The 10,917-nt window shown below is 49.6% G+C and overlaps 1 protein-coding gene across 1 annotated transcript; it reads right to left on the minus strand.

The window, feature by feature from the left end:
• Nucleotides 1-1,478: 1,478 nt before the first annotated feature.
• Nucleotides 1,479-3,050, minus strand: LOC116893380 (interferon lambda-2-like). Its single transcript, XM_032895178.1, has 5 exons — nucleotides 2,883-3,050; nucleotides 2,248-2,325; nucleotides 1,849-1,992; nucleotides 1,661-1,747; nucleotides 1,479-1,577 (listed from the first exon to the last, which is right to left on the minus strand). The coding sequence occupies exons 1-5, from the start codon at nucleotides 3,048-3,050 to the stop codon at nucleotides 1,479-1,481; spliced, it is 576 nt and encodes a 191-aa protein (XP_032751069.1).
• Nucleotides 3,051-10,917: the final 7,867 nt, after the last annotated feature.

The following is a 10,917-nucleotide window of genomic DNA, read 5'->3' on the forward strand; positions in this document are numbered from 1 at the left end:
TGGAGAGTTGATGGAGGGAGACAACGAATCTCCGCTTACATCCTCCATGTACACATACATATACATACGTGGCCAAAAGGCATGAACACGCTTGCAAACACACATACCCAAATGACAGAAATTACTTCTGAGTGACGCTCAGGCCTACACCTTCTGGGACACAGGAGAGCAATTGGAAGACAAGATGGGTCTCGGATGCTCCCAGCGTGGAAGCCGCTTTCAGACATAACCACTGTCGACGTGAGTAGTACTTCAGAATCACTATGTAGACAGTAGATAAACAATAGGAACAGGGCATAAGATCTCATGTAGCCCAGGCTAGCCCTAAGATCACCAAATAGACAAGGATGACCTTGAGCTGATGCTCCTGTCTCCACTCCCTCAGGGCAGGGATTGAAGGCATGGACCATCACACCCCACAAGCAGACCAATGCACATCGTGTTTCAAAGCTCTGGTCTCTCTGTAGTTCACACATGTCTGCCTGTATTAGAGGCCAGGATGGTTACTAGCACACGCTGTGGACATCTGTGGATGAAGATTGTCCTGGACATGGCTGAGGATGTGACTCAGGGGCCACTCTTGCCTGGCACACATGAAGCCTTGGGTTCAATCCCCAGCTCCGTATGAAGACAGATGTGGTGGCACATGCCTGTCATGCCAGCACCAGGGAGGTGGCGGCAGGTGGATCCACGGTGACACAGTGAGTTTGAAGCCTGCCTGAGCTTCAGGAGACTGTGTGTCATCGTGAAACACTGTCCTAGGGGATGGGCTGCTGAGCCACCGCTCTGGGAAGCACACGTTGTCCTCACACAGGGTCCAGACGAGAAAAGAGCAAAGCACAGAGGACCTGATCCACCATGGCGTCTTTAGTGAAGCAAGGTTGGTTATTGTGAGACCCTGGCTCGGTGGTCATGCCTGCAAGGCCAGCATCCCAGAGGGGGCAGCAGGACAAGGAGAAATTTAAGGCCAACAGACTACATAGCAAAATGGAGGCCAGCCTGGGCTACAAGAAGCCATCTCAAAAGCAGAAACAAGGAAGAGCATAAACAAGCCTGCTGCCAACACCCGGGACCACAGGCAAGAGATTTTTCCAGAACAACCTAAGAAGATCCATCCTCCGCCAAAAAGAGCCAATGTGCAATCCACCCAGAGGTAAAAAGCAGTAGCTCAGGCTAGACCACAGAGTTCAGAGCAAGAGGAGTGTCCCTGTAGAGCTAAGGCTATGGTCCTTTACCATGGGGCAAAAGAACAAGAGTCAACACCAACACACACACGTGACACACCACAGAGGTCTTTTATCATTGTGTATTTGAAGAATGTTTACAAAGTAAAAAAATAGACATTTTATGGGGTCTGAGTCTGAGACCCACACATATAAATAAATGCTTTAAAAAGGCATGAATAGCTATAAATTAAGGTGGGGTCTTGGTGCATCCACACAGTGAAGAATTCCAGAAGCTGGCAGGAGGGTTCCAGGTCAGGCACACTGGTCTCCACTGGCCACACACTTGAGGTCCCGGGTGAGCAGGGGAAAGAGGTTGAGGGTGACATAGGCCTTCAGGCAGCCAGGGGTCTCCTGAAAGGACAGGGCTGGCTCAGGGGCTGCTGGGCCTCAGAGCTCCCAGGCCCTGCAGACCCCAGTCCCCTGCCCAGACTCACCTTGCTCTGGGCCTCCTGGAGTCTGTGCAGCCAGCGGGAGAGGCGGCGGCTCTGGGGCCTGGGCTCTGCTGTGGGCTGAGGCTGTGTCTGTGGATCAAGGATGGGGACTGTGAGGTTGCTGCTGGGACTCAGGGCAAGCCCAAGGGGCTAGAGTCACAGTGTGGAGGAGACAGGGCCCCAGGACTCACACAGGTCTGCAGCTGGGAGTGGATGTGGCTCAGTGTGTGGAGAGGCTGGTCCAGGATGGTGACCAGGGCTGGGTCAGTCATGTTCCTCAAGACCTTCAGTGTCAGGGCCACCTCAGCCTGCAGGGCCTTTTGGCGCTCCTGGACCTGAGTAAGGAGACACGAGAGAGGACCCGTGAGGGAGCAGTGGTGGGAGGTCAAGGGAGACAGGTGAAGGGGACAGGACTGGGGACATCTGAGATGCAGAGGGACAGGGGACAGAGGAGGAGCCACAGTCAATGGGCTCACACAGTGGACAGGTCGTGGGACTGCTGGTGAGGAAGAGAAGCAGGAAAGGGGAGACACAAACAGCACCCAGATGAGGAGGCCTCTGAGGGCAGGCCGTGTCCAGCTCCCACTCACCTGCAGCTGCTGCAGGTCCCCATCTCTGGGCAAGAGGCGGGAAGCGCGCCTCCACATCCTTCTGGGGCAGCCCTCTTCCTGGAGAACAAAGACACAGGTTAGCCTACACAGGAGGGTGAAGGTTAGGTCACCCACTGCAGTGGGGCTGGGGGTGGGTCAAGCAAGGAAAGATGAAGTTCCCGGCTATTAAGACAGAGATTCCTCCCCAGCACTGGTTACAAGATGGCCACTGCACTGTTAGTGAGCAGGAGATAGCCCAACTTGGGATTATCCTGGGGAGTGGGTTGGGGTTGGGGATTATCCTAGTGTGGGAGCTCAAAAAAAAAAAAAAGAGTCTGAGGTTAGCTCACTGAAGGAAGAGTAGAAATTAGTCTCCCGTGTGAATCTGAATAGTGGGGCTTAGACTATTACAGAAAATGTTGGTTTTCTGTTCCCACCCAAGAAAGGGTGGACACTAGCTCACTGCAGCAAGAGTAGCTTCAGCCCAGGGGCTAAGGTTAGCCCACTACAGCAGGTGTTGAGTTCAGCCCACTGCAGAAAGTGTGGAGACTTTTATCCCAGTCAGCTTAAGGGATGAAACCCAGAAAGGGAGGGGTGGATGAGGCTAGCCCACAGGAGGGCAGAGGGAGACTCACAAGGGCATCCTTGGCCTTTCTGAAGGCCTGCAGCTGTTGTGGGGACAGAGACTTGAACTGAGCAATGTTGCAATCCTTTGCTTCCACTGGGAGCCTGGTGGCCCTGGGCACAGGGTGAGCTTGGGTTCTTGTCAGCACTGTGGCCAGCAGCAGGAGGAGGAGGAGCATGTGGCCCCCAGCTGTTTCTGTGACACAGAGGGACAGAGTGAGATGTGTAGCAAGGGGTCTCTGGGGACACTCACCCACACACCATTCTGGGGACTCACCTGGCTTCATGTTGCTCGCTGAGGTCTGTGAGGAGTTGGGGACTCAAGTCTCCCTGGAGGTTGTCTCTGGGTCTTGCGTGGTGTCTTTGGCCTGGGTTTCCCTGTGGCTCTCAGCCTGTTGCCGTGTGGGGCCTGAGGGGCTGAGTGTCCAGCGGTGTCTGGAATGCACTGCCATCCCTGCTCCACGCTTTTAACCTGTCCTGATGGGCAGCCCCAGCTGATGTAGGAAAAGTGAAAATAAGGCAGCAGGTTGACACCTGCCACTAGGGGAGCCCAGGCTGGGGAAGCCCAGAGAGCAGGGTGTGGCGAGAGCAGGTGAGACACTGCAAGGAAAGAGAAAATGACAGAGATCCAGGTCACCTGGGGCAAGGTTCGTCAGGAGGTTCCCACAGGAGCTTGTGGCTGGGGCAGCTTCAGGGCAGAGGCTCAGGTCCTTGGTTTGGTCCTGCGGCAGATACTTGCCTGGGGTACAGAGAAGACCAGACGTACTGGGCACAATACTGAGAAAATGTCGGTGCTCAGAGGCGGGCGTGGCTCTCTGCTCATCTGAGAGTCTGCTATGGCTGTGGCACAGCTGGCTCTGAATTGCTTCAGTTTGATTCGAGTTAGAGTCCTAACTCAGGATTGTCTGAGAGTTCTGTTCCAGCGTCCAGGGTGCTGGCATATAGTTGTGAGCCTCCTTCACTAGCTCCCAATTTGTGAGCTCAAGGCCAGTCTGGTGTACACAGCAAGTTCCAGGATAGTGAGGGGTATGTAGAGAGATCCAGTCTAAGACCAACAAACAAAACAAAAACAAAAAACAAAAACAGAACCCCACTTTCTTTCCAGTTATTTCTTGGTGCTTTTGCACGTCAGTCAGAGGATACATTTTAGAAACTAGCTTTTTTTTCTGCTACGGGTGTTCCAGTATCAAACTCTGGTCTGTTAAGCCCTCTTCATGTTGAGCATCTCCAAGCTCCCCAATTTCTCTGCTTAGGAGAAGGTTTGGCCACCAGACTGGCTTGTGACAAACATCTTCATTTGAGGGCTGCAAAGATTGCTCCAAGGTTAAAAGTGATGGTTTCTTGGGCTAGAGAGATGGCTCAGCAGTTAAGAGCACTGACTGCTCTTCCAGAGGTCCTGAGTTCAAATCCCAGCAACCACATGGTGGCTCACAACCATCTGTAATGAGATCTGATGCCCTCTTCTGGTGTGTCTGAGGACAGCTACAGTGTACCTATATACAATAAATAAATAAATCTTTAAAAAAGGGGTGGGGCAGTGGCTTCTCTCCTAGAGGACCCAGGTTCAATTTCCAGCACCTACGTGGTGGCTTGCAAACACCTCAGTTCCTGAGGACCGACTCCTTCATCTGGCCTCCCATGGGCCTGTCCACATACAATGCACTGATATGCAGGCAAAACACTCATACACATAAAATAAATAAATCTTAATAAAAAACGAAAACTTCATTCATTCTGTAAGGATCCATTCAGCCCCTACTTGTGGTAGACACTGTGTGGGATGCCCGGACAAGGGGTTAGGTTGGGAACAACACAAGCCTTCAACAACCCAAAGTGCCTCCCGAGGGCTTTTCTTCAGCCTGTAGCAGTGAGTCTGCAACCTATGTTATGTCAGTGCTAGAGAAAATAAAGTGAGCAGCAGGACACGATGACTCTCACCTTTAACCCCAGCACTGGGGAGGCAGAGACAGAGGCAGAGGCAGACAGATCTCTGAATTCAAGGCCAGCCTGGTCTGTAATATGAGTTACGGGACAGCCTGGGCTACACAGAGAAACCCTGTCTCAGAAAACAAAAACAAACAAAAAACAAGGAGAGACAGACAGACAGAGACAGACTGACAGAGAGGGGATAAAGCAGACAAAACCACTGGTTCAGAAGGGTATCTATTTATTCACATATTTTAGCAATATGAGTGCTGTGGCTTCCCATCCACCAGAAGAGGGCATCAGATCATATAGATCTGATTGTGGCTGTGAACCACCACGTGGTTGCTGGGAATTGAACTCAGGACCTCTGGAAGAGCCGCCAAGTGCTCTCAACCACTGAGCCATCTGTCCAGCCCCAGGAGAGCATTTTTTTTTTTTTTTATCGGTGCAGTGCCTTGTGGGAAGATCATCAGGTAAAGACTCAGGGCAGAGGGAGAGAAAGCCCAAAGAAGAGCCTTCTAGACTAAATCATAGGCAGCACACAGTGAAGATGTAGACACCCCCTTCTGAGGAGCGTGTTCACGGCAACCCGTCAAGGAGGTTTTGTGTCAACATAGTATTGAAAACCCAAGATCACAAATAGATTGTGGCTCGCCCACCTTTTTTAAGGAAAAACAACTGCAGAGTCACAGAGAGCTGTCCAGATCCGCCCAGGGTCACCTATCAAAGACACAGTGAAAGGGCTTTGCCCTTTCTCTCTGAGCCACAGAGAGATCCGGGTGCCCCTTGATTATGTGTGCTGTTTAACTATGGGAGAACTGGAGAGACATTGGAGAGAAGGAGAGGCTGAGTTTTGACCATTGCTTCCACCAGTCCCAGCCCCCTTCCTTTTTATCACACAATGCTCCAGGGAGAGGTCAATAGTTCAATACCCAGTAAACGGCTTCCGTGTGGCTCGGCCATTGCTTTCAAGCCACAAGTGAGGCCTGGAGGTGGGACTGGAAGAAGAAACACAGGTTACAAAAGAATACATTCATTTGCATACTTATGTGTATGATTACCTACCAAGACCATTAAGCACCCATCTGGAAGACCGGTATGAGCGCTACTGAACTGTCTATAACCTCTTTGCTGTAGAATTATTATTACCAATATAATATTTTACTAATTCTTTGAGAACCTTACATAGTACATTTTAATCATACTCCAATTCCCCCCTAACTTTTTCTAGATCGACTCCCCACCTTCCCACTCCCTCACAATTAGTTTCCCCTCTTTTTTAAAAAAAATAGCTCACGGAGCCCAATTTCTGTTGACCACACTCCTAGGTATGGGGCCATCCCCTTGAGTGTGTTTGACATACCCTGGTGAGGGCACACTGTTGACGAAAACAACTCTCCCTCCCCAGGGAAACATCGACTGTCAGTAGCTCCTCAGTCAGGTGTAGGGGCTCATTTACCCTTCCTTCCTCCAGGCCAAAATGTTGACTGGCTTGTTCTTGTGCAAGTCTGATGCAGGTGGTCATGGCTGCTTTGCCATTGGAGTTGTGGCCAACCTCTCACATTTAGAAGTTTTCATTCCTCTCTGACCTCTGGTATTTACAGTACTTTGCTCTCTCTCCCAAGATCTCCAAGCCTTGAGGTGTGTGTGTGTGTGTGTGTGTGTGTGTGTGTGTGTGTGTGTGTGTGTACATGTGTGTTTGTATGTGTGCTTGTGTGTGTGCATGTGTGTGTGCATGTGTGTGTTTGTATGTGTGCTTGTGTGTGTGTTTGTATGTGTGCTTGTGTGTGTGTTTGTGTACATGTGTGTGTTTGTGTGTGTGCATATGTGTGTTTGTATGTGTGCTTGTGTGTGTTTGTGTGTGTGTGCATGTGTGTGTGTGTGTGTGTGTTTGTGTGTGTGTGTTTGTGTGTGTGCTTGTGTGTGTGTTTGTGTGTGTGTGTGTGTGTGTGTGTATGTGTGTGTGTGTGTGTGTGTGTGTTTGTGTGTGTGTGTGTGTTTGTGTGTGTGTGTGTGTGTGTCATGTGTGTGTGTTTGTGTGTGTGTTTGTGGGTATGTGCATGTATGCTAGATGCCCCACTTGTGACTTGACACTTCAATGACCCCTCACCTCTGCGCTCTGATGAGCTGTGAGTTCCGGTGCTCACACCGCCCGCTGCACAGAGAAGGTTCTCTGATGAAGTCTAAAAGCTGCGTTAAGCTATAGGTAGAGCGATGTGAGTGTAGAGTGGTTGTTCTCAACCACCCTAATGCTGCAACCTAATGCTGACAGTCCTTCTTGTTGTGGTCCAAATTTATTTTTGTTGCTACTCCATAACTGTAATTTTGCTACTGTTGTGAATCGTAATATAAATATCTGATATGTAAGACAGCTGATGTGCAACCCCTGTAATAGGGTTATTTGACCCCCATTGTGGTCTACACCCACAGGCTGAGAACCACTAGTTTAGCAGGTTGTTTGACATTATGTCTATTTAGCAGAACACCAGTATCAGGGGCCTGCAGACCCCCCCCCACCATGGGCTTCCTGACAGATTTGCAGCACCAGGAATGAGTTTCCTTCTCTGGACAAACCTTAAATCCAGTCACAAATGAGTTGGTTTCCACAATAACGTTCATACCACCATTGTGCCCATGGGTATATCTTACCTTCTAGTCATTATCGTCACTCACAGGTCCACAGCAATGCCAGATTGCTCGTAACCTTCCCCCAGCAGCCTACACAGAACCTTCCAGGACTTTAAAAGTTAGCCAACAGGGAAGAAGCTTCCTGGGCAGTGCCAACTGTACTTCCCCAGCCCTCTGCCAATGCATCACACATTCAGTGGTGTGGCCTCACCGTCAACTCTGGTGGGCAACCCAGAGCAAGAGCAACAGACTGCATTGTTTTGGGTTCTTGCTTTGCGGTTATAAAAATGATTTCCTAGATAAGGGAATGGAGATTCACAGAGAAGACATTTCCTAGAGCCATGCTGGAGGGTTGACTCAGCAGCTAAGAGCACTTTGTTCTTCTTGCAGAGAATCCTAGTGCCCACATCAGTCAGCTCATGACCCTTTGTGATTCAAGCTCCTGGGACCCCGATGACCTCTTCTGGCCTTGGTAGGAATCTGTATACATGTGTGTGTGCACGCACACATTCACACACACACTCTCTCACACTCTCACACACACACATTCTCACACACATTCACACACGCACTCTCACACACATGCATTCACACATATATACACACACGCATACACATTCACACTCACACACACGCACACACACACTCACACACACTCACTCACACGCATGCACTCACACACATGCACACGTACACGCACACACACACACGCACACACACTCACACACATACATACACGCACACACACTCATATACACATAAATAAAAATTTAAAAGAATATTTTTTAAAGCAGATTAGACTTTGAAACGTGAATCAATGATGGCAAATCCCATTTTAAGAATCTGTAGAGAACATGTGAAGTATGATCATATCCAACGTAAATAGTGCAAAGAACGTTGTTGAACAGCAGCAATGTATTAACACTTAGAGCGGGAACAGAAAACACACAGAGTGCACAAACTCAAACCAAATGCGTGTAACAGAATTGAGAAGTGGTCTTCAGTGACATTTCAGCTTTCTCTAGTAAGTACCTTAGGGAATTGGGCCCCACAGATGGGATCCAAGACTCTTAGATCCACAGAATGTCAAAGTGTGTGTGTGTGTGTGTGTGTGTGTGTGTGTGTGTGTGTGTGTGAGCACGTGCACGTGTTTCAAGTTAGGAGGATATGGATGCCCCACAAGAGATGTCTGTTAACCTCAGAAGCCAGTTGTGACCCTGTTGGCAGAGTTGATGTCCCTTCCATCCCCGTTCTGGAGCAGTTCTGCCAGCCCATTGCAGTAAATCTTCTTCTTGCCCTGGAACCTGTGGTCTCTTCTTTGGAGGCAGTAACAACACAGGGAAGGGAGGGGCGCTCAGACACAGTTCCCTCCCCCACCCCCCATCCCCCTGAGTACCACCAGCCTGAGGTCCCTAGTAAGCGGGAGCAAGGGGGTGAAGATGGCAGGGTCTAGGTTACAGACAGGTGGGTCCTGCAGTTGTAATGGCGATAGAGCGGACAAGATCAGGAAGGATTTGCCAATCAATTCCGTGCAAGCGCTTGACCCACCGTACCTGACTGGTCCCCTCTGGTACTTAACTCACATTTTCAGCTGCACTCATGGTTTTCTGATTTTTTTGTGCCATCTCTTTGGAAGTCTTGGGGACATCTTCAAGTTTCTTGACCGCCATCAGTCCCAGCTGCAGCTGGGACCGGAACCAAGTGAAAAAACTCAAGGCCGAATCTGGGCTCTTAATTTGCTCGAACATCCGGGAAATTGGGTCTTCAGCAGGATGGAGGTGCTAAGTGGGAGGAGCTGTAGGACTGAGGTCAAGGCACCCAAGCTCCAGGCCATCAACTGCAGGGAGGCCCTGATGCCCCGGGAAGAGCTCCAGACCATGGGGCAGTGGAACCCAGAACTGTAGGCACACATGTGAGTCAGAACTTCGAGGATAGGACCAGCCCTACCACGCCGAAGGTCCCGAGGGTCTGAAGCAGCAGGAGCATGGTCTCCTGAGCGGTGTAGCATTGCTTGATCTTTTCCTCTGTCCTCCCAGGATTTGCCATATTTCCTTTTCTTTCTTAATGATTTCTTTATTTTTATTTTATGTTCGTTGGTGTTTTGCCTGCATGTGTGTCTGTGTGAGGGTGCCAGATCCCCTGGAACTAGAATCGTAGGCAGTGGTAGCTGCCATGTGGGTGCTGAGAATTGAACCCGGGTCCCTGGAAGAGCAGCCAGTGCTCTTAACTCCAATCCTTCTTTTTCTTTTTTAAAAATTAAACTTGATCTGGGCGGTGGTGGCATGCACCTTCAATGCCAGCCTTCGGGAGGCAGCGGCAGGCAGATTTCTGAGTCCAGGACCAGCCTTGTTTACAGAGAGCATTCCAGGACAGCCAGGGTCACATAAAAGAAACCCTGTCTCAAAAAACAACAACGAAATTTAAACTTGGTTTATTACTGTCATTGCTTGTGTCTGTGTGTGTGTGTGTGTGTGTGTGTGTGTGTGTGTGGCATGTGTTTGCCATGTTGTGTGTGTGTGGAGGTCAGAGGACAACGTCGTTATGGAATTGGTTTTCTCCTTCCACCTTTGTGGGTCGCCAGGATTGAACTATCTTCTGATCTCCACACATGCTTGGTGGCATTCCAGTACCCAGACTTCACACACACACACACACACACACACACACACACACACACACACACACCAAAGCAAACAACTGTAATAAAAAAAAAGTTTAAATTAACTCAAACTATATAAGGGAACTAAACACAAAAATACAAAGCTAGAACATGGCTGGAAAATGACACAAGTGTAACAACAGTGAATTTAAATTTGTTCTTGACATTTTGGATACAGACTAGCTGTGGTGGCCCCACCCCTTTGATCCCAGTACTGGGGAGGCAGAAGCAGGTGGCTCTCTGGGAGTCTGAGACCAGCCTGATCTACACAGAAAGTCCAGGCCAACAAAGAGTACACAATATGACCGGTCTCAACACCAACAAAGGAAACCAAACCATTCTGGTAGCAGGGACAAGTGATCTGGCTCGGTTGTTAGTGTCTGCTTAGCATGCAGGTTTCTCAGGGATCTGTTCCTAGCACAGCATAAACTAGGGGGGGGGGGTTGGCACACATCTGTCATCTCAGCACTGGGAAGGTAGAGGTCAAAGAATCAGGAGTTCAAGGTTATCCTTGGCTACATAGCAAAGCCAGCCTGGACTGCAGGAGATGCCATCTCACAAAAGCAAAAGCAAACCAAACCAAACTAAATGTAAAAACTCCTCACACTGAGAAAGACACTGCTTTGTTTTGAGACAGGGTCTCTCTGTATAGCCCTGGCTATCCCGGAACTTGTTATGTACACCAGGCTGGCCTCAAACTCAGAGATCCACTTGCTTGTATCTCCTGAATGCTGGGATTAAAGGCATGTACCACCACGCCCAGTGAGAAAGGTAGTTAAGCCAGTGAAAAATATAAGAAGCATGAATCTCCTGCCTGCATCTCCACTGAGAAG

This window comes from Rattus rattus, chromosome 2, assembly GCF_011064425.1.
Source record: "Rattus rattus isolate New Zealand chromosome 2, Rrattus_CSIRO_v1, whole genome shotgun sequence".
Taxonomy (NCBI): Eukaryota; Metazoa; Chordata; class Mammalia; order Rodentia; family Muridae; genus Rattus; species Rattus rattus.

Coding starts and splice junctions, on each gene's coding strand:
- LOC116893380 (XM_032895178.1), bottom strand. CDS start 3,050: ATGCTCCTCCTCCTCCTGCTGCTGGCCACAGTGCTGACAAGAACCCAA. Junction 2,326..2,882: donor GAAAGGCCAAGGATGCCCTT/GTGAGTCTCCCT, acceptor TTTGTTCTCCAG/GAAGAGGGCTGCCCCAGAAG. Junction 1,993..2,247: donor GGGACCTGCAGCAGCTGCAG/GTGAGTGGGAGC, acceptor CTCCTTACTCAG/GTCCAGGAGCGCCAAAAGGC.